The 23665-nt window shown below is 45.4% G+C and overlaps 1 protein-coding gene across 1 annotated transcript in view; it reads left to right on the plus strand.

Moving 5' to 3' along the window:
- Window positions 1-20047, plus strand: part of LOC135260949 (serine/threonine-protein kinase OSR1-like) — a 70774-nt gene extending 50727 nt beyond the window's left edge. Inside the window, exons 6-18 of the mRNA XM_064346710.1 lie at window positions 4205-4314; window positions 4624-4725; window positions 5348-5481; window positions 6680-6728; window positions 8132-8197; window positions 9529-9651; window positions 12493-12528; window positions 12883-13074; window positions 14203-14267; window positions 15050-15102; window positions 15200-15268; window positions 15667-15731; window positions 16078-20047. Coding sequence (XP_064202780.1) covers window positions 4205-4314; window positions 4624-4725; window positions 5348-5481; window positions 6680-6728; window positions 8132-8197; window positions 9529-9651; window positions 12493-12528; window positions 12883-13074; window positions 14203-14267; window positions 15050-15102; window positions 15200-15268; window positions 15667-15731; window positions 16078-16152 — 1139 coding nt within the window. The 3' untranslated portion in view covers window positions 16153-20047. The remainder of the gene's footprint in view (window positions 1-4204; window positions 4315-4623; window positions 4726-5347; window positions 5482-6679; window positions 6729-8131; window positions 8198-9528; window positions 9652-12492; window positions 12529-12882; window positions 13075-14202; window positions 14268-15049; window positions 15103-15199; window positions 15269-15666; window positions 15732-16077) is intronic.
- The last annotated feature ends 3618 nt before the right edge of the window (window positions 20048-23665 follow it).

The following is a 23665-nucleotide window of genomic DNA, read 5'->3' on the forward strand; positions in this document are numbered from 1 at the left end:
CATCCCCCGCAGCTGTTTTAGGGCTTTTGCTTAATGCATCATTATTCATTTCAATCCTAAATGGTACATAAATTATTTCACTAAAAGCTTATGCGGTACTTTCCAGTGTATTCCCAGTTGTGGGGAAGGGGAGTGTGGTGAGCGGAAGGCCAGGAGTGTGAGGTTCCCAGCAGACGAGCGGAGCTTTGTGACGTGCGGTCGGGGGCTGGATGGGGGCTGGATGTGCGGCGGCTCACATGTGGTTTGGCGCACGCGGGGCTTGTGCTGGGATCCCCCGCACACCGCTGCTCACCGTACCGCTCCACAACAGGGCTCCTTTCTCCGGGCCGGTTCCTGGAAACGCGGCCTTTCCGCGAAAGCGGCCCCCGCCTCACTCCAGGTGCCTGTCAGCGGGGGGGAGGGGGGGCCTCCTCGTGCCAGAACCCAAACTTGCTTATCCCAAACAAAAGCCCAGAGGCGGGACCCGCCCCGAAAGTGCACCTCGCTGTTTAGTGAGCAGTCGGCCATACATCGAGCCTGCGGGTTTGAGGTTCAAATCCCAAACGAGGCGCTACCTTCACGGCCCGTGGTATGAGGCACTTGGCTTGACTTCCATCAGTGGCTATGAAGTTAAATTTATTTCAGATTTCAGCTGTGAGAGGCTAGCATACAGCAGGCGTCCATTACGCTGATGAGTAATAATATAGTACTGCTGGTATTGCTACTTTCAGGCCTGAGTGTGTGTGGAGGAGGGTCTGTGGTTTGAACAGATACACCTGAATCGTGCTGTGCGTGCCTGTGCATGTACACGTGTGTGTGTGTGTGTGTGTGTGTGAGAGAGTGAGAGAAAGACAGTTGGATGGTGAAGAATACTAGCTGTGCAGTCTTTTAATCCCCTTTCTTCAGCTGCTTAGACTCCTGAAAGTCAACTTTTCTTGCACCACACGGTCCATTTCAATAGCTTATAACCTTCAGCTCTGTCGTAAATTGCAGTTTAGAAGCCAGGGCTCTTGTAGGAAGATATTGAGCAGAACAGCCCTGCATCAGAATGGCATGCCATGCTCTCTCATTGCAAATGAAGATCCTCTGCTCTAAAATCACAGGTTTTATGAGTCTTTGAGCCCAAACCTAAAGAAGTCATGGTGGTTGGGTTTTTTAATGCTTATGACAGAAATGCAGGCAGTAAATGGGTTTCACAAAACTTTCAAGAGTGATTTCATTGGAAAAAAAAAAATTATTATATATACGTATACATATATAGTGTTTTAAGTATTAATTATTCGTTGAATTATTTCCGAAGCACTTTGGATGAACAAAGCTCGATTGTAATAGATTTCAAGGGAGCATACTAAACGACAATGGCAAAGATACTGTTGTCAGTTAAATTAGGCATTGTAGGGCTTTTTATCGTCAGCATGGATGGATGTTTGCTTCGTGCTTAAAGGAAAATTCCCTGCTGAGCTAAAAGACTAACTGAAATTCCCTTGTTAGCTTACATCTAATCAGGGCATTTTTATATTTGTAGTTAGGTGGTTAGGTTTGGTAGCCCAGCCGGCTGCTGTGATTTGATTTTCTTCATTGATTAAGGCACAACAGAAGAAACTGAAAACCACAGGCTAGGCCATTAGCATTAGCGGTGTTTGTAACAGTGCGCCGCTGCCTGTGGGGTAGGCGGCTCTGTGTCCAATCATCATTCATGTCTGCTCCCGTCCGCCTCAGACAGACCCGCCTTCCGGGTGAGGAAGTTTCCACAGACACACACGCCCAAACGCCTCCAGACCCAAACGCGACGCGTAAACGAACCTCCCGGTGCTCACTGTTCAGCCGTGTTCAGTGTGCCCTGGGATAGCGGGCATGCGGGACAGCGGGCATGCGAGATAGCGGGCATGCGGCCATGCGGTTCTTATCCACAGGGTCCTCTGCTCTGCAGGATTTCACTGCCCACTGATATTGTCTGTGAAATGTTTATTATGCAGTATGTTGTTCTCTCAGCCTTTAAAGCATTTCTTCTAAGTGCAGTTGGACCCCCCCCCCCCCCAGAGTTCTTCCCTTGGCGGTCCCAGCCCAAGGTTCGAGTACTGCATTTGCCTGTGGACTCGTACCTGACTGCCTTTTCACTCATATTCAACTTTCGGTCGCTGCCAAAAACACAGCCAGTCGTCCTCTGCTTGTGGCAGATTGCTTTCCTCTGTGGCCGAACATGAGCAGTTGGTTGTGAATGAGAAGGCGTGATGTATATTTCGTTTTGAAAGGAGGCTGGTCTTGGAAAGGCTGGTGCTGTGGGCTGATGAAGTCCTGAAAGGTCAAGGTCGGCTCTCTGATGGATGAGTCTCCCCAGCACTCGTTCACTCAGACGAAATTGAAAGTTTTGTATTTATATAGAGGTGATTTATAAGTCTCTGGGTCTAAGCCTGCTACAGCCTCACCCTGAGAACATTCTTTTTTAATTTTAAATTTTTTTTTAAACTGTGTTTCTTTCCAAAAGAGTTCAGACTCCTGGAAGAACAGTGTTCAGACCTACGCCACACACACGCCTCACAGGACACCCGTCAGTGTGGATAGGGTTAGGGTTTGTGTGCACTGCAGAGCCTTGGACTTCCATGCCTTTTCCTTGAAAGGTCAGGCTGTTCTGACTGTGAGGGCAGAAAGGTGCCTGGCACAGAGGCCGCCCCCCCCCCCCCCCCCCAGAGCATGTGACTGCTGCGGACGCCAGGACCTTGAACACAACCGACTCTGCACCTCCGCTCCCAGCTCCGCGCCCATGAAATCAGATTCCAGAGTGTTTATAACAGGCCGTTTAAAAGCAAAGCAAACAAGGAGTTTGTTTTCATGTTCAACCGACACCGCAACAGGAAGCTGTACCATCGAATTGAGGTCTTCCACAGCAGTGTAAAATCATGTGCTTTTAACGCCTGGCGGTTAGTAGGGGTAACGCTTTCTCCTGTGAGGGTCGAAGATCACAGTGTCATGGCAGGGAAACTGACCGGCCTCTATCAGAGGAGGAAAGCTTCCTGACCGCAGGAGATGGCGGCTGCGTTAGCCTGGCAGGCTAACGGAAAGCCAGAGCTCCAGGCCTGTGAGACTGCGGGTTACTTCCTTACTCCTGCTCTCGGTCCGTTCTCCGCGCAGAAGGCCAACGCTGAATCCTGGCCAGAGGAAACGGACCTAACAGGCCCCTCCCCTCTCGTACATTACGTCCGAGCGTGCTCCTCCGCTGCGTCGGGGCCCGTGCTGGAGCGGCCCCAGCCTGGCAGGAAGCTGCAGTGTAATTAAAACGTTGAGTAACGGCTCTTCCTCCCCAGCTGAGTAAGAGGAGAGTCCGCTCTGATTGCTCTGAAAGCTTATTAATGGCGCGCTGCTGCTGCTGTTAAGACCAGGCCGGTCCCCCTCTGTCTCCTCTCCGCCGGCTCGCGCGTGCCGCTAACAGGGCTGCCGGGGCAACCGTGTGGTGCTGTGTGGTTGGATGAATCGGATGAGCCCTGCCGTGTGTGATGTCACTAATATTCCGTGTTCATTTGTCTGTAATCGCTTCTGGTTTTGCCGATATGGAACAATGTGTCTACTCTCATATCGGCCACTAATGGTGCTGTATTGGGTAGTAGCTTTTATTGTAGAAGGTTGCCGGTTCAAATTTTTTGCTCAATGCTGGTGTACCCTGAAGCACAGTAATCAACCTGAAGTCCTTTGGTAAACTATCCTGTCGGATAAGGGATTAATATAAAAGGCAAGCTATTCGCAATGCCCTGATTAAGAGATCATTGAAATGAATGAAATGGATATTGTAAATCAGACATCATTATCCACACAGCCTAGCTTCTCATTGGCTTGGCAGTCATCTCATCAAAGCCATGTCAGGACTTTTCCCATGGAAGTTTCCTCTGATATTCATGCAGTTTTCACAAAGGGCACGTTGGATAAGCGTCCATCTCCTCTGTGGTTTGAGCTCTTCGGGTTAAACCTGCAGCTGATATTGAGTCAGTTAGCAGCGCATGGAAACCAGGGGGCTTAAAGCTGGGCCTTCCAAGAAGCGCATTTATCATGCTTGCGAGTGATTTAGTGTGGCTGTGTCTGTAATGACACCCCACAGAACTCTGCCCAACTCTGACCAACCCATTACATCACCACCATGTTTAGAATGCCGACAACATCTGTTGACTTGGCAACCAACTCTCCCTATCTATCCTCCCTCTCAACCCCTCCCCCCTCTCGGCCCTCTCCTTGCCAGACTTTGGTGTCAGTGCCTTTTTAGCCACCGGGGGCGACATCACCAGGAATAAGGTGCGGAAGACGTTTGTGGGGACCCCCTGCTGGATGGCCCCAGAGGTGATGGAGCAGGTGAGTGACATTGCAATTTCCCAGCATGCCCTTTGATGTGGCTACAGGAGGGCTACCTCATCTTTGAATCTCATATAGCGCTAGTACTGTGTTGGGAAGTTGATATAATGAAACAGGCCTTCCTTTGTCATGGTTGGAGGGCCAATATGTCCTACTTTACATTTTCATTTTTAAATAATTTCCAGCTTTCTTTAATGTTGAAAAGATAAAATTCACTACATGTATAATAAGCCCTATTATTGAACTCGCCATGTGCCAGCAGGTCATCTCAGCATAACTGGAATTAAATGATCTTTCTTTTCTCCTCAGGTCCGGGGTTATGACTTCAAAGCGGACATCTGGAGTTTTGGGATTACAGCCATCGAACTGGCGACAGGAGCCGCCCCCTATCACAAGTACCCCCCCATGAAGGTAAGCGAGACGATAGGAGTGAAAGGGAATGAGCAAGGCCTAGGAATTTAGTGTTGTAAAGACTTCTAGTTTATGCATGAGTGAAGTGTCCTCTCTTCAGAGGGAATGAGCCGACTGTAAGTGTTCTGCTCTGTATTTGACTGGGTCGCACACAGTCCTGCCCTATGCGTCTGTGTAGGGAGGCGGTGCAGTGTAACGGCTAAGGGAGCTGCGTTTGCAGCTCTGAGGCTGTAGCTCTGACTCCCAACTGGGGCTCTGCCGTTGTGGCCTTGAGCATGAATTACTGAATTACCTCACACAATGCCCAGCTGTATAAATAGATTGTTTATAATGATCTATTTTGTATAAGTTGCTGTGTCTGCTAAATGGCTAACAGGAAACAGGTAATGTAGAAATGGATTGTTAAAGATGGGCGTACATAATTGGAGGCTTTGAAGTTATTGAAATAATCAAGCTGTAACTTCTGGCTTGATCTGAATAGCATTAATTGTTGAATTAGCATTTATTTAGAATATGCGCTTTGGGGAGCTGTCCTCTTTCAGGATTAGAGCCCAAACCCCTCAGGGGCTGTGATCCCACCCCGTCCCCGCGCGGCGCTTTACGAGCCCTCGCCGCATTGCAGGTGCTGATGCTGACTCTGCAGAACGACCCGCCGGGGCTGGAGACGGGCGTCACCGACAAGGAGATGGTCAAGAAATACGGCAAGTCCTTCAGAAAGATGATCTCGTTGTGTTTGCAGAAGGACCCAGAGAAAAGGTGACCTTGCACACACGCACACAGTCACGCACACAGTCTCTCACACACAGATGCATCCACACACGCACATGCACACACACACACACACACACACACACACACACACAGTCTCTCACACACAGATGCATCCACACGCGCATGTGCACACACACACGCACACAGTCACACACACAGTCTCTCACACACAGATGCATCCACACACGCACATGCACACACACACACACACACACAGTCTCTCACATGCGTACACAACACACACACATACACACACACACAGTCTCTCACACACAGATGCATCCACACACGCACATGCACACACACACACACACACACACACACAGTCTCTCACACACAGATGCATCCACACACGCACATGCACACACACACACACACACAGTCTCTCACACACAGATGCATCCACACGCGCATGTGCACACACACACAGTCTCTCACATGCGTACACACATACACATACACACACATACACACACGCAGTCTCTCACATGCGTACACACACACATACACACACATAGAACATACACATTCTTCTGTCATTGTTGATCATTTAACCAGGGTTTTTTAGTCCCGGTGTAGTCAGTTATTTTATTTTTTTTCCTTTTTTTTAAGTGCTCGAGTATTAGTGTCTTCTTTTCTCGTGGCTGTAATATGAATGAAGGGAGTGCAGTTTAGCTGTGTGTGTGTGAGGAAAATGATTCAGTGGACATCACCTGCGAGCACAGACCTGGGTAGCCCTTTAATAGCGAGGCCAGTTTTTATGTGTCGTATGAGTCATTTTTATGTGTGTATGAAGTGTCTCCCCTCATGTTTAACTTTATTATAGGCTGCATTACAGGCCAGTTGCTGTGTGCTTGCTCCCTGATGATTTGCAGCTTGTATTCCTGCTGTGTTATAAACTAATTAAGGAAGCACTTTTTCTTTGGTTTGTAGCAAAAACTACTTAAATCCCTACTGATATATTTTCCAGTTGATGCGTTTCCTTTCTCCTTGTGGCACTAAGGGCTGCTTTGCTTGTTGGGTGTTACTTTTACTGAGCTGGTGTTGGAATCATTGATCATTAGCCAGTTGAATGCACATTAGTGAGGGCATTTTACTGATATTATGAGGCGTTTGCTCCTGTAAAGTGTAGTTTCTGTGTGCTCTGATGGTAAGATTGTTTTAAACTGCAACTCCATTTCAGACCCACAGCTGCTGAGCTTCTGAAGCACAAATTCTTCACAAAAGCCAAGGTGAGCCCCGCCTGAGCGCCCCGCCCGTTTCCAGGAGAAATCTGAGCGAGCGCCCCTCCCCCTCGCCCCCGATGCCCCGCCCAGAGGGCACCTGCAGGTCACGCTGCCGCCCAGACCCGGCCGCCCCAGAGCTGCTCAGAGCGGTCCGATCCGCCCGTGCTGAATGCGTGACCCAGGCGCTCGGGCCACCCGGAACATTCCGCACGCCGCTGCAGCCGGCCTCGCTATTGAAGGGCCGTGCACTGTAACAATGGGGGGGATTAGCTGCCTGGCTAACTGATACGGGCTCTGCCCTAACAACTGCTGTGCTGGATCAGCAGTTTGCTGTTTGGAAGAAGAGATCACACCCCCCACCCCCCACAGACTGTCAGTCGCACACATCCGCCTCCCCGTAGACACACAGACACACACCCCCCTCCCTGCCGAAACAGACACACCCCTTGTTAGTTTGCCCTGCATCACTGACCGTCAGTCTTGCTGCTGTGGTTCCCATGTTATCAGACCTCATGTTTGAAGGGTTAAACTGGATTGCATTTCTACATGTAGCCTGTAGGTGTCACTGCCGCGGCCATGTTCTAAATCGCAACATTTTAGAGGTGGTCAGCCTCTTCCAGCTACATGTTACACCTGCTAACATTAATGCTTAGTTAGCACTTGGGAAAATAACGTTCCTGCTTAACACTTGAATCGCAACCCATCAAATATTTCCCCTTAGCTTGCGCTTTCTCAGTTTCTCACTGAAGCGACTGGCTACTATTTCTGTTCTCAGGTGACTGTCTATCAACACAGTAGTTTTAACTGATAAATCCCAAGGTCTCTCAGCCATAGAAGTCCCCATGTATTGCACACAGAGGTCATTACCATGGGGCATGAGCGGCTGAATATCTCCCATAAAGCTGTGCGTTTAAACGCACGCGGGCGGCTGCTGTGTCTTATCAGGAGGACTCATTTAATCCATAAAACTGCTACTTAAGTGAATCACTGTGTATATCACTGACTCGTAGTGTTTGTGTGGACAGCTCCGGGGATTCATTTCCTTCCTGATGTGATTCCCTGCATATAACTCTGCAGAAATACTCTGTGACATCGTCCTTTACTTATGGTAGCGTTACCAAAGGCTTTCTTCCAGGAAAGTTTGTGACTTGCACTGAAGTGAAGTGTGATTTCACATTAATGGATGATTTTAAGGTGTAACTTAACTGAACCTTCTGGGGCCAATGTAACAATCAGTACTGGTAATTGAAAGCAATGGAGTTCTAGAACATTGACTGAGTTTTGAAAAACCTTTTGAAAAAAAACCTACTCTCCAAAGACTTAGTCACCGAGGTGTTTAATCACTGTCACAGTTTTATCGAATGCAATGCAGGATTTTTCAGCTTTTCGCATTTTGTTTTCCTCCTCAGAACAATGAATACTTGCAAGAAAGGCTAATACAGAGGGCCCCCACAATAGGAGAGCGATCCAGAAGGGTAAGAGAACCGAGCAGAACCTTAGGAGAAACGCCAGCTTGATTTCAGCCAGCTGCTCCTCAGATTTACTCCGACGCGGGAACCTCCCCACGGCGCTCAGCCTCGTGCGTCCCGCGGTGCCGCTCCTGCTGGCGGCAGACAGGAAACGAGCCTCTTCTGAAGCACTTAGTGTCACAGAGTTCCTCTTTTTGAAGTTCAGCTCGAGTTCTTAGGTGTGCTTTCAAAGAAAACACCGCAGCGGACTTTGGACAGGCACCTCTGCCTCGCTGCGTGGCCCGCGCTCCCCCAGAAACGGTCCAGAGGCCGCGGCCTGAAGACTCTCAGTGCCTCAGGGCTGTTTGTGAGGGGATTCTGTTTCAGCTGGAGCCTCTCGCCAGTTCTCCCCATCTGTGGTCTGGACAGGTTGCTTTTCTGTATTAATGTTCTGCAAAATGCGTTTTGCCACACTGTGTTTCGGGAAGGGAGCTGTTGTTTGCATGTGGGACAAATGTGGGTATTTTTTATTTAGATTTTTGTTCCATGTATATTTTTAACCGTAACTGGGTTAATTATTCAGCTTAATGAATGCATTTACTCCATTGCATTGTGGCTCTGACTCTTAGCAGAATTATCAGACTGTCCAGTGAAGCTCAGATGGAACAAAACCACACCTGTTGCTGGCACTCCAGGACCGAGGTCGCCCATGTCCGTGTTAGGGCGTGTCAGGACGTGCTGGGGGAGAGGGAGAGAGGCGTGAGCGCAGGGACAGATGAATATTTGAGCAGCGCAGATGTACATGAGGGAGCAACAGGGACGGCTGGACAGTGGAGTGGAAAATGGAGGAATACGATCTGCCGTTCCGAGGCTTTCCCCGTCAGAGAGAGCCAGGGTTCTGTTTCATGCCGCTGGAGTGTCACACGTAGAAGCAGTGCGATTGGGAGAGCATGATATAACAGCACCCGCTCTCTCAGTAATGGCAGATTGCTGATCGTGTTTGTTGTGTGTGCATTGGCTTTGCGTGTATGTGTGTGTGTGTGTGTGTGTGTGCTTTTTTTTGCGTGTGTGCGTATGTGTATGCATGTTTGCGTATGTATATGTGTGCGTGCGTGCGTGTGCGTGCACATGTGTGTGTGCGTGTGTGTGTGTGTTGTTTTTGCTTGTGTGCGTATGTGTATGCATGTTTGCGTATGTATATGTGTGTGTGCGTGTGTATATGTGTCTGCGTGTGCGTATGTGTATGCCTGTGTGCGTGCGCGTGCGTGTGTATATGTGTCTGTGTGTGCGTATGTGTATGCCTGTGTGCGTGCGTGCGTGCGCGTGCGTGTGTGTGTGTGCGTGCGTGTGCGGTGCAGGTGCGGAGAGTTCCAGGCTCCAGCGGCAGGCTGCATAAGACGGAGGACGGCGAGTGGGAGTGGAGCGACGATGAGCTGGACGAGGAGAGCGAGGAGGGAAGGGCTGCCGTGTTAGCGCTGCGGGTGAGGGGTCGCTTCGCATCACGCCCCATACGCATCACACCCCATACGCATCACGCCTGATACGCATCACACCCCATACGCATCACGCCCCATACGCATCACGCCCCATACGCATCACGCCCATACGCATCACGCCCCATACGCATCACGCCCATACGCATCACGCCCATACGCATCACACCCATACGCATCACACCCATACGCATCACACCCCATACGCATCACGCCCCATACGCATCACGCCCCATACGCATCACGCCCCATACGCATCACGCCCCATACGCATCACACCCCATACGCATCACGCCCCATACGCATCACGCCCCATACGCATCACGCCCCATACGCATCACACCCCAAACGCATCACACCCCATACGCATCACGCCCCATACGCATCACGCCCCATACGCATCACGCCCCATACGCATCACGCCCCATACGCATCACGCCCCATACGCATCACGCCCCATACGCATCACGCCCCATACGCATCACGCCCCATACGCATCACACCCCAAACGCATTACACCCCTTTCGCATCACTCCCCATTCACTCTTCACCCTGCCACACAGCACCTTTATTCACCCTTTCTATCAAAGTCCCAGTGACAGCAGAGCAGGGCACTTTCATCCTGCCCCCTTACAAGGAGGCCTGACTCCCGTCTCTTCATTCTGCTTTTTGCTCATCGTCTCCTGCACTGTAGCCCAGATGTGTTCCACAGTCTCAGTCCCGCAGCATTTGGTTATGGGGTTCCTTTGACATACACTATTTTCTCTTGCTTCAAATCATGGCTTCCAGAGTCGACTGAGAGCCGTGCTTGTGGTAAGAGACTGGCTGTATGTGTACACGCTGTGTTCATCCAGCGCTGAGCTTATTTAGGGGGTCAAGCCAAGGGTGTGTAGAGCCCCTGTAGTTCTGGCTAGGATTCTTCTTCTTCTACTGCTTCTACTTGCTAAGTTTTCAACCCTTCCCCATGCTCAAAGTCTCACGAAACTCGGCAGGCAGGTCTAGAATGGCTGCCAATTTATTACGCATGGCACCAAAGTAACTGACACTCTAGGTGGTGCTGCTGTGCCACCTGAAAAAATTATAACATTAAAAAAATTATTATACCCATCTTTATCATACATGCACCAAATTTCTTCCATGTGTCAATCTGAAGAAATAATATGCACTATATTGAATTTTCTGCCATTTAGAATTTTTTGGAATAACGAACTTTTTTCATACTTCTACAATTTTTGCCTGATTCTCATGGTATGTGTAATTTACGCCACGTCGCTGAAGGAAATTTTTATGTCGAAAGATGGCCACTGGACTGTAATTTAAATTTATCAAAAATGGCTGATCACACCCAGGATATGCTTATAGCCACAAATTTACGCCAATTGCATCCATGTAGGTCAATTTTACATCCAATACAAAATGGTAAAATTAGTTTTGCAGTCCTTTACAAAATGCCCACTAATGCACTACAGCTCACCCTTGTTGCTTGGCCCCCGACATTGCTGCCTGCAGCTATATTTACCCTTCCGCTTTTGTTTGGCTGTTGCTGTTGGCTCAAAGCAGTCATTCAGTCTGGCTAAGATCCATTCACAGATCACAGAAAGCCCAAGTAATGTGCTCAAGTGTGTTTTTCTTTCTTTTTTCTTTTCAATGGCTCTCATGCAAGAATTGGCCAGCTGCATTAAAAGAATTGTGTCGCAGAAGTGCGTGAAGTAACTTCTCTCTAAAGTAAACGGAATAACTGTCTTTAGAGGCACAGTGCTCACTCACTGTGAATTATAAAGTGGCAAATATGAACTCAAATCAAATCAGGGTCATACTGTAAAGGAGGAAGGGTTGATTAATGCGTAGTCTTCCTAAGGGGTTCTGGGAAAGGGAGTCACGGGGATGTCTGTTAGGCTTCTCTGCTCGGCCCTGTTCAGCCTGGAAAGCATCAGGATGTCCGTGCGCTCCGCCAGTCACCTCATAACTCAGGCCTCAGGGACTGATTTACCAGAAGCCCCATTCCACTCTGATAGGGCGAGGAGCACTGTGATGTCACTCACGGAAGTTTGGCTCACAGGTATTGGTTGAGAGAGTAGTAGGGTGCTGGTTAGAGGTTCATTGTATCTAATGGAGTAACGGCCTGCATTCGCTTCATAGTAGTTTTCTCAGGAAGACCTCAGTGATTGTGTCAGCAGTACAACTGCTGCTTAATAGTTTTCCAAGTGCAGAAGAACCACTGGTAAAAGTTAAGTTCAACATGCCAGACACACACTGTTGCTCACAAGATAGGTTGGAGTTCTATTTCAATTCGGTCATTTGAGGAAATTAATTCAACTTCAGTTCCTTTCACTGAAAAATCCTCATTTACAGGCTTTTTTCAATTCATGATTTTAATTTAATTTAATTTAATTTAATTTAATTTCCTCAATTTACTGACATGAAAAGGAATTGACCCCATACTGTCTGGCTTTTATTTTACAAATACAGAAATTAATCAATATCAATTATTTTTATATTTTCCTCCAGAAAATATGGTCATTTGTTCATATTTACATGGGAAGATCAGCAGGGTAGTTTAGAGAGCTGTAGCCAAGCAGAGCAGCTTGGAGGCTTCAAGGTTATCCTCATTTTGCTGAATAGCTGTGATTGTCTAATTGTAGGGCCATTACCCATAATCCTTCTCTTTTAGTGACTGTGGGTTCATTTTTAAATGTCATTTGTGTAGCCACTAGCCCGCTGATTCAGTTCTATATTGGCTTGTACTGCTTTTGGTGACAGCAAAAAATAATAATAATTTCTCTGTAATCCAGAAAAAACATTCTTACTGGCATTGTGTCTGTCTTTCAGTCTCCCCGAGTGAAGGAAGCGTCGCAGAATTCAGAGGTGGGTTCTCAATGCACTTGGGCTTGTCTTTGAAACTTAGCGTGTGTTTATATGGTAAATGTGTCTTTCCCCTGAAAATATAGCAATAAAATTTAAAATGTATCTTGATTTGTATCGCATTCTGTGGCGATGTACTTTGGGCTGTTTTTACTGAAAAGAATGCTAACGTGAAAGTAAAACACATCCGTGTACTTGTGTTGCCTTGCATTTTAAGTTGATCTTGAGAAGAGTGCCTGTTAAGTATATGTAATGTAATAATGTAAAATCTGCTAACCAGATATATCAAATTTACAGTACAATTTTTGTGTTTTGGGGGGGGGGGTTCATGATTAACGTCTGTTGTCCGTTTTCTAGATTTTTCCATCAACAGAACCTTCAGGTAGTCACCTCCAGCCTTCAGCCCCGGCCCCAGCCCCAGCCCCGGCCCAGGCCCAGGCCCAGCTACCTCAGCCTGCCGCCCCAGCCCCCACGCAGGCCCCACCAGCCAGCGCTCCACCCGCTGCCCAGGCCCCGGCCGTGGCACCAGGCCCGCCCGCCGCCGCGCAGGTACGGCCCGGGACCTCCCTTTCCTCCCTGTATGTCACATTGTTAGCGCTCAGCGTAGCAACCCCCCTCCGCACTTCACATTACCCATTCACCTGACTGGATGCTTACCAAAACAGTTCAGCTGCTGTGGTGTAGGCAGAGTAACAGCTCCCCACCTGCTGCTTTTTCATCATCCTTCCCCTCAGTCCCTACACCACACAGCCTCGTAGCCCATTTAACCAGCTTGCTGTATCTGTACTAGACTGGGGCCCTCAGTCCTTACCGTTCACTCTGGGGTTATGTGTCTGTACGTTTGCTCACAGCTACAGCTGATTTAAACAGCTCTTCTGAACCTGAGAGGAATAGTATGGTCGTTTGAGACCGTGTTAGTGATGCAGAATTTGAAGTAAATCTATTCTCTGCATTTTGACGCTGCCGGGGGTGCGTTTGGGACAGCTTGTGGCGCGTGGGAGACGAACGCGAGCCGGTGTGGCGGCGCAGGTGCGCTCCGAGCCTGGGGGGGGGGGGTATTTAGATCACTAATCCAGCCGCGAGCTCCATTCGCCAGGAGTAAGCCTCTCGCAGCACAAAGCCCATTTCCCCTCAGAATCCTCATTTCTGTTGAGCTGGCAGTTGGCAGTTGGCAGTTGATGGTTGGCAGTTGCAGTCGGCGCTGCTGGAGGGCTTTAGTCGTGCTAAACGCCCCTGTTTTCATGCACTTGTGAGTCCCAGCATCCCGTCTGATCTCCTGCTTTCCAGTGAAGCGGGCGAGAGGATAAATTATAGCAGGAAGTTGAGCTTGAAAGGGGCTAAGTATTTGTAAACGCACTCCAACAGCGACAAACACCAGGGTTTTTTTTTTTTTTTTTTAGATGAATTCCCCTTTACAATTTCCCATTCATGTGGGTTCCACGACTAGGATTGGTAAACACCGATGTATGGTGGTTTTGTTACTCTTAATAATTGTAAAAAAGATGTTTACATTTTGAGCAGCCAACTTACAGGTTGTGAGACTCCAAATGTGCCCAAAAGGCAAATTAATATTCATATTGATTAAATTGAGGATGATGAGGGAGCACTCCTCTTCATAAGCTCTGTGTACGCTCTTCTGCCATTTTCTCCTGTCCTAACCTCTGGTCTCCGTTACAGAACCCAGCTGCAGCTCTCTCGTACGACGCCACCAAGTCCCCCATTAGCTTGGTATTAAGGTTGAGGTGTGTGTCACGTGTAGTACATTTTTGTGCAAATGGCTTCATATACTCTGGACATAATTGAATACGGCCCTGTAGTGTGTGCTGTCCTATTTTGGTTCTCATTTGCTTGTGTTCATCCTGTCATACAGAGAAGAGATGATGGTTCTGTCATAGATGTTAATCAGATGCTGTTTCCCAACTCTTTAAGAGTCAGTTATTGTTTTCTGTACTGTAGAATGTAGGAAATTACCTGAAACTTTACCTGTTAGCAACTGTAATTCACTTATTCTACCTATTGTAATGTCCTGGATGGCCAGAAGAGGGCAGTATCACTCAGCTTTTTTTCCCTGTTCTAACATGCAATGCAGTAGCTTTTAGTGCAGTTCAAATATTGAACCAGTAAATTGAAAGCGAGAATAAATAAATGCTAATAATAGTGGCAGCAATAATTATAACTGTAAAAATATGTATTTATTAAATACAATGAATTGAACAATACAACATATTTTAATTGAATGTGTGCCATGAAATATAGTTGCAAATTACGCATCCATTTTGAAAATTGAATACGGTTAATTCCTTTATGGTTTGTCAACACTGTGTGACAGAACAGCCTGGGAGAAAGCATCGATCCAGGAAGTAGCCAACTAGCAATTATACATTCTCCAGTGTGAACTCAGTGCCTTTTCGATTTTAAATTTTGCTGTGTCAGCAGCTCATTTTAACCAATCAGCTTTTTGTGCTGAGGTTTCTCACGTGAGTGTGGATAGGCCATCCCTTCATTTATCTCTCCTCTCTTTCAGAAATTTAAAGAAGGAGCTGAACGACATCCGATTCGAGTTCATGCCCGGGAGGGGTGAGTAGAGTCATCCGAGGGTTTCAGCTGAAATAAAAACATAAAAATATAACTTAAATCCATAAAAAACACAACGCTCGCCTGTCGCCCTCCTCAGACACGGCGGACGGAGTGTCCCAGGAGCTGGTGTCTGCGGGCCTGGTGGACGGCCGGGACTTGGTAATAGGTGAGTGAGAGAGCCCCGCCCAGGAGGCTGGAGGGGCCCAATGGCTGGACACGGTGGTTGCCAGAGCAACGTAACAAAAAGTGTGGATGTTAGAGGTTTGGGAATGTGAGGGTAACCAGCCCGAAGCCTCCGCTTGAAATATTGTGGGTGCGAAGCAATCCTTCAAACATTTAAAAGCTTTATTTAATTCGAATAAGATGTGGTTAACATGTTAGGCATGTAAAAGTATAGGAGCCGCTCCTGTTTGCAGTAACCCAAACATGTATGTATGTACTGGATGCTGGTAAAGGACAGATTTTCGATGTGTGGTAAATGTGTGCGGGCGGGTCAGAGCTGAGTGCAGTCCTGCTCTCAGTGCAGTAGCAGTTCTCTTACACTGACCTCTCTGCTCCTTTTAGTTGCTGCTAACTTGCAGAAAATTGTCGATGAGCCTCAAACAAACAAAAATGTCACTTTCAAGTTGGTAAGTTATGAAATATTATTGCTGTATACCGTACATAGTGCATGCACAGCCATCTGCTTCCTGGTGTAATATGAGAACTGTATCCCCATAAATCCAAGTAATTTCAAAGGTTCCAGAACAGGATGTTCTGTATCTGTTGCCTGTTTTGATGGTTGTTGTGGTAGGTGGTCTACCACCACTGACTGTAATAATAGTTTGATGATGATGATGCTGATGATTATTTATTATTATTACTACTGGGTGTGGTAGTAGTGTTAGTAGTGGTAGTAGTCATAATAATAATAATAATAATAATAATAACATGAATAGTAAAGTTCTGATCTAACAAGATTGTTTCTCCTTCCAGGCTTCAGGAGTGGAAGGCTCTGAAATTCCTGACGATGTTAAACTTATGGGATTTGCACAACTCAGCATTAGTTAGACCATAGTACTGCTACCAGGGACACCACTTGCCTAAAGAAACAGAAACAGTATGGCACACCCGTGCATTCTAATGACTTTCATTGGCCTAAAGAAACCACTACTGCCAAAGAGAAAGACCTTGTCATCAGCCCATAGGAACCAGAACCATTTAATAGGATGTGCATTGAGGATGCATTGTACACTGTAGGAATCACAGTTAAAAGGTTTACATGTGTGTGTGTGTAGAAGGACGCAATCATCACAACTCACCAGTCTGCCATTTCCTCTGAGTTTTCTTTCTTTCTGTCTGTCTTTCTTTCCGTCTTTGTAATTTAAGATGTACGTTTGCACAATCTGAACCAACTCCTGCAAGTCCTGGTAATGTAAAATGCCTTATTTACAACAGTACTACTGAGAACATGATGGGGCTGTCCCCGGTTTAGTCGTGGAGCTTAACTGTAGATTGAATTTAATGTGGTTTCAGTTACTCATGTTAAACCTTCCCATTTTGGAGCTGTGAACACGTGCTGTCAGAATGCCAATACCGTACCATGTAAACCCACACACACGCACACACACACACACACACACACACATTTTTGAGCTGTGCATGGAGCTGCAGCCAGTATCTTCCCCAAAACGCCTGCGTCTGTCGCAGCTGTGTGAAACGCACTTATCAACTGATGAAACAGTTGCATTGAAGTGGCTTTGCTTGGCTCCAGCACAGTCCATTTGGAAGATTTTTGGGTTGAACATTGGCCAGAAATACCATTGTCCTAATCCGCCACATGGAGAGAGGAAAGTTAGGCTGTGGGAGTGGTTTAAGATAAATGGACAAACACTTTAACCAAGAAAATAAATGACTCCCATTGCGAAAAGGGTTCCAGGTTTTCCTAAATGCTCCTGGGCATCCCTTGTGTAATTCCCTTTCTTTATTCCAGCCTGCCCCTGGAACTGCTGTGGGTCCCTGCTTTAATCCATTTGATTTGATCCTATTTGTTCCCTCATCTGTCTTTCTACAGCAAAGGGCTTCAGATTCCTGTCCTGGAGGGCCGCAGTCTCAGCTGGTTTTTGTGATTTTTTTTTCAATCAGCAGCCAATTTAGGCCTTGGAAACAAGGTGTCTGTAGATTCTTTAGCCAATCACTGACTTTAATTTAGGACTTTAGTGCTGGAACCTATCAAAAACCAGCAGACACAGCAGCCCTCCTGGATTTGGAACAATAAATGATATCATTTCCATAAAGCCCTGAAGGAGGCTTCGCTTCCCACCAAAACCTCGTCAAAACCTTTGACTCTGGGATTTAGAATTTCACATCAAATTTTAAATGACATAAAATAGTGAAAGTTATGTTTTGAAAGCTAGAGGATAATGGTAAGACCCTCTTCAACTACTTTCCAGGGGCTGGTCCCAGAGGAACTGGGGTCAGTGTACCAGCTCTCGTGCCCCACTACAGTAAAAAAGAAAATGGTGCATTGTACTAATGCCCACTCACCCTCCACAATCCTGCCCACAGGAAACAGGTTAGGCACCCCGGCCCTGGCCAACCCTCTCCAGATTAAGGTGTGATGCTCAATGCCCAGAAACGTGGCGCATGCTCTCCTCTGGGCCCGACCGCTTCTGGTACCATGAAGAGACCGGGCCCAGCGAGTCACTGCTCACGGCAGCAGGAACCGGATTTTCAAACCCCGGTCCTCTATTGGCTGTTTCATACTATCTCAGACTCCTCAGATCTCATGTTCTGGCAAAAAAGGCACTGGAGAATTTCTGATAATTCCACTTTTTGAAAGAAGTTTAAACACAAACATATCTCACTAATTCACTAAGTATTCCACAGCTCTGTATCTGAAATCGGATCCTCACGACGATGTATTTAAGCGTGTACATATATATTATATATTAAAAAAAGCATTTTTAAGAAGTTTAACGGCGGAGTAACTGAAGCCACACGTTCTGCCTGTGGCGCATTGGGGTCTGTTCGCGGCTCAGACTCTGGATTCGGAAGACCGTAGCGCACATTAGCTTGGCGCGGATGGCAAGCGGCTGCAGAGTACTTGATCGACGACGTTAGCGTGTAAATAATGAAATTTGGTGTCGATTTGTTTTTATACTGGGTGTTTCACATTTGGCCTTTGTATCTTAAAAGAAGAGAGGAGGTGGAGGGGCGCGGAGTCCGGAGAAAGGAGGGCGCACGCGTTTCGTTTTCGTTCGCGTTTTCGCTTTTCGTTCGCTTTTCTTTCGGCGGCGGATATGGCGGCCGGGTTTGATCCAGAAACGGCCGTGTTCTCTCTCTCTCTCCCCCCGCTCACGGGGTTCCAGCGCTCTGCTTCCCTCGCGGCCTCCTGCTCGTCTCGCTGGAGGTGCTCTCTCTCATTAAGCCTTTAAGCCTTTTTCGATTGGACGGGTGAATAGAGTGCCAGATATCACTGACCCTTTCTCTCAATCTTTCTCAGCTTGACAAAACTGACCCACTGATGTATTTGACTGTGCACGCTTGAAAACTTGGGGTTATCTGTCTTTCTTATTGGTGTTTGTATTCCCTAGATTGCCATGTGTAAATCAAAAAAAAAATAACTATATGTATTTTGTGATTATTGGCTAGTCCTTTTTGAAACGCCACTCCTGATTTTAAGCAATATTGTGATGGTGGACTTGTATGTCAGCATGTTTTATCAAGCCTACTGACTGCTCTCAACTGCCTAGTGCTTCTCTGAAACTACAAAGGAAAAAATGGTATCATTAGCTTTTCATGAGTTACACTCGTGAATCGAGCTACAAGAATATGTACACACTCTAGTAGTGATGTCACCTGTAGTGTTTGAACTGTGCTTTTGTTCAGCAGCCTGTGTTCTCACAATGCTTTGTGATGTCACAATATAGTGTGTCAATGATTGTGTGACATCATTTGTCCTCATTAATTCACCATGGCGGGCAGTTTTTATTGGCTTAATGTTTTATTGGTCAAATATAAAGTTGGATGTAGTGGGCTGTCTGACATTTGACATGAGAAATGCATATAATCAATCTGATGTAAGTCGTGGTCTTTCTTGATTTATGTAGCACTGTATGTTAAATCCTGTGAATTGTAGAATAGTGTGACTTGAATGCTTGGATTGGGAGAAAGTTTAGTTATGTCAAGTTGATTTGATTTTGATTTTATGGGTCTCCTGACAGAAGATGCTTGTTTACCGGTAAATGTTTCCGTCAGAAGTACAGTTATCATTATGTCTGGCCTAACACTCCTCCACTGGACTTCCAAAAGCACCTTTCCCATTCTCTAGTCAATCGGTCACTTTGATACCCAAAGCCCCATTAGAACTTTACAAAACATTGCGCCGATGTTCTCGTAAGGTTGTCCGAATATCGTGGTGCACCGTTGTGGTTTAAAGTTTGGTGGGTGTTATGCAGGCTAGTGTTATTAATTGTCCAGCTGGTAAATAAATGTTTTCTGTAATGGTATTGATTTAACTGAGGAGTAATAATGAGATGTAGGTATTATCCCAACCTTGAAGTATTGAGTGCCATTTGCCTGTACTTGACTGCTGTGGCTGGTATGGCTATATGAGTATAATCGTTGTTCAATCAGTGGCACCCACTGGATTATACCCTGGATCAAACTGCATTCAAATCTTCATTTATTTGATTTTGCTCCACTTCTTTTATTTTTGTTTCCTTGTCTGTTTTCTTATCTGTAATAAATCGAACTTAATTAACAGCATTGTATCAGTGGGACAGAACACCTTTACACATGACTTTGTGTGTTGTAGACTTAAACACAAAGCTGTAAGATATTTCAGTTTCCCTTCCTGTTATTTTCAAGTTTTTTTTTTTTGTTTTTTGTTTTTTGTTTTTTTTGGATTTCAGTGCATGTTTCCATAATTATTATTTTTAATCAATAAAGAATGAACTTGTCAGATCCTTCTCCTGGTTGTTTTATTTAATGCTTCATCAAAAAGGCGGTAGATTTAATTGCTGAGGTTCAGTTTTCTCCCCTTTGAAGAAGGGTACGGGGTGCCTGATTCTCCCTGCATGTGTGATTACACATTGTGGCAATTGTGTAATGTCTTTGTGTATGCCTGTTTGTGTTGTGCTCTTGCAGTACGCAGAACCACTCCAAATCTTAAACGTGGACACACGGCACTGGGGACAGAGGCAATTTTACTGATATCTGGGATTATAGTTCTGAAAATGTATCTCCACCTCAACTGAATTTAAAATGAATTCCTCTTTTTTTCTGCACTGTTTTTTGTTTATTGTGAAGAAGCAGTAGCACTAGAATCAGTGTGGGTAGCTTCCTTTGCTAATGACACCACCTTCATATTAACAACCCTTTTTGGAAACTAACAAAGGGATCCAGCGGTGTCTCCATGACCTTTGCCATCTTTAACCAGGTTGTGGTGCAGAATGCGTTTGTTTACAGGGATGTATCTTGAAGCAAATCTTGATCTTTTGTATCTTCTCGCATGATCGCCGCTCAACATACATGTGACGTGTGTGAGCACACATGAAAGATTGATGTAATAACGTACAAACCACGTAATGCCACATAACATACTGTATGTTATTAAAAATGACAAATAGTTCAAACTTGAATCACACTTTTAATGTACAAATGTACTGTCAGTAATACAACATGTGATGTAATTCACATGCATCTAACAAAAAGAACTGAAATCAAGAATGATAAAAAGACATAATTATAAAAAACAAGTGTTTTTTAAAATAAAAAAATAATTAATGGTTTGACTGTTTCACTCTTTCTCCTTATTTACATGATTTACTTGCATTTCTTTATTGAAATATATTGTTTAATCAGTGAATTTGCAAAACTTTTTAAAAAATTTGAAAGTTTAAAATATAACAATGAAACTGTAAATAAATTCTCTGCTTACTGTATGTTAGGAATTCAATATGGTTTCATCTTTTAAAAGGCAAGTGTAAACTCTTAGTTTTAACACATTTTTTAAAGGTAGAGTTAAGACGGTAGTTTCATTTGTTTACATGGCTTTTTTCCTGCTGGTTTGCTATTAATACATGTGTACATCAGTCTATCTTAACCCATGGAATATGTGATCTGCCATTGACAGTGTCTTTGATTTCTTTCTACAATAATTTCTCCATTGGGATAATAGGAAATCAGGAGGAAGAGGATGGTTTAATTCCTATGCCTATCCACTAGATGTCAGTGTCTTGTTTTATACACTGATACTATATCCCAGGTTTGCAACAATTACAAAGTTTGCAAGGTAACAAAGGGCTGGAAAACTGTACGGCACAAGTAATTAATTTTTATTTTAACGTTTACATTCATTTTCATGTTGCAATCAATTTCAAATGTATATGTTAAAATTTGCAATCTTAAAATCATGGGTTTTTACTTGAGCTTAAATACCTGACAGGCATAGGAATTTAGGTTCCAAAGCTAATCCAGCGGTTATGAAACATTCTGTGCATATATATTTGAAAGTTTAGTCGTATGAGTCCAGGGAAATACACTCAGTATAATCAGTCTGTATTGGTCTACCTGTGCTTTCTTAGCTTTTATATGGATTTTTATAGGAAAAAATCAATAAATCGATCACCATATTTAAGAAAAGGCTTAGTGCAAACTTAATTTCAATTATTAAAACTTTTTTTTGTGTAGAATACTCCCTTAACTGGGGCCTTTATATATATATATATATATATATATATATATATATATATATATATATATTACTGCTCATATCTGATAATATGGCCATATGAGAGTTCATATATATGAACTCTCAAATGGCCATATTATCAGATAGGAGCAGGGCTGCAAACGTGCCGTTAACCCAGCAGATCCTCCATCCACTTGTCATTCATGCTTTCCATTGATGCTACTGTGTCTGTACTACCTGAACCCATTTGTGCCATCCCATCCAAATTTGGAGCTGCCACGCTTGGGATGGATAATGGGGTACCAATGGAATCAGATGCAAATATATCATCAGCAAACAGACTTTCATGATCGGACTTAATCGGACTAGCCACAGTTGATTGGCCCAACCCCAAGAAGTCATCAAAGATGTTGGAATGTCCAGGAGATGCTATCATAGCTGGGTTGTTTCCACTGTCTGAAAATTCATTTGTCCCAAATGGGTCTTTTAAAAGAGTCGAAGACAGTGGAGCTGAAAAGGCATCTAAACCATCTAAATCTTTATCAAACACATTGGTAGGGCTCGAAAGATCTTGGATTTCGCTGTCAGGACCAAATATGTCAAAGCTGACATGTTCTGCTTGTGATTCATTGACTGGTTGAACAGATGCTTGATTAGGAACCACAAATCCACTGTTGATACCAAATACATCAAGCTGATTTTCTCCAGGATTAATTGCAGAGTGACTGGTATCTAACTGTGACCTATCAAGCATACTTTCATTGACATCCGGTTTTGGTTCATTTGGACCAAATGGATTGAGGGTCTGACTGTTATCTACAGGGCTTAAGACAGTGCTACTGTTAATGAAGTCTGTGTCTGATGCCAGTAGCTCCACACCAGTTGGATTTACAATGGCATCTGTAGGTATATGGGGTGGTAAGTATCCTGATTGGTTAAGATCAAAGCTAATGGGTGTGCTGGGATCTGAAAATAGCAGATTTCCCTTCCCATCACCATTTTTGATTTGTGATTGGTAGACTGGCTCTTCACGTGAGGCAAACACATCCATGATCCCTGTTTCAAGAATGCCAGGACTGCCTTCATTAGTGATGTGAACACTAGGCTCACATTGGGGCAGAATAGGGTCAGAAATACTAATGTTTATTGGACTATGGCTGGTTTCATTCATGGCAATGGTGTTACTGGGGTGTACTTCACCAAATATAGTTATACCAGGGCCTGGAGGTTTGACATTACCTTCACTGCTGTCTTGTGCAGATGGAGCAGCTGAATCCATTGCTTCCCCTTGACTGTAGGCATCTGGATTTGGAGACTCTGCTATGTCCGTGGTGCTGGTTTCTTCAGCTTTGACTGGGAGTGATGGATCATGCATATCATCATTGCATTTTTTTCCACCTTTGATTAGCAGATTATCTTCATCCCTGAAAACCTCTGAAGCATTCTCATTGGTCACATCTGACTTCCTACCTGATGAGTCGGCATTAATTCCCTGAGCATTCTTTGGGTCTTTCCCTTTCTCTGGTGATGACTGGAAAAATTTGCCCAGGATGGATCTTGGCTTAGCCTCTGGTTTCTTGCCCTCCACAGGTTCCTTCTTGTCTGTTTTCCCACCAGAAGAAAAGAGCTTGGATATAGGGCTTTTACCTGACATTTTAGACCATGACTCCTTTCGAATATGTGTCTTTCCATTTGGTTTGTTAGAGGGACCTTGGGAATTTGGTTTCTCTGAGACCTTCAGGTTGTCCTCAGCCATTTTGGATACCTTCCCTTGATTAACATTGGCTTCTAGAGTGTCTGTGTCCCCTTCCTGTTTGTCACTTCCTGTCTCTATTGGATTCAACTGTGTGTCCTTTGAAGACGTGCTAGATTCAGGATCCAGCTTCT

The sequence above is a fragment of the Anguilla rostrata genome, chromosome 8 (assembly GCF_018555375.3).
Source record: "Anguilla rostrata isolate EN2019 chromosome 8, ASM1855537v3, whole genome shotgun sequence".
NCBI lineage: Eukaryota > Metazoa > Chordata > Actinopteri > Anguilliformes > Anguillidae > Anguilla > Anguilla rostrata.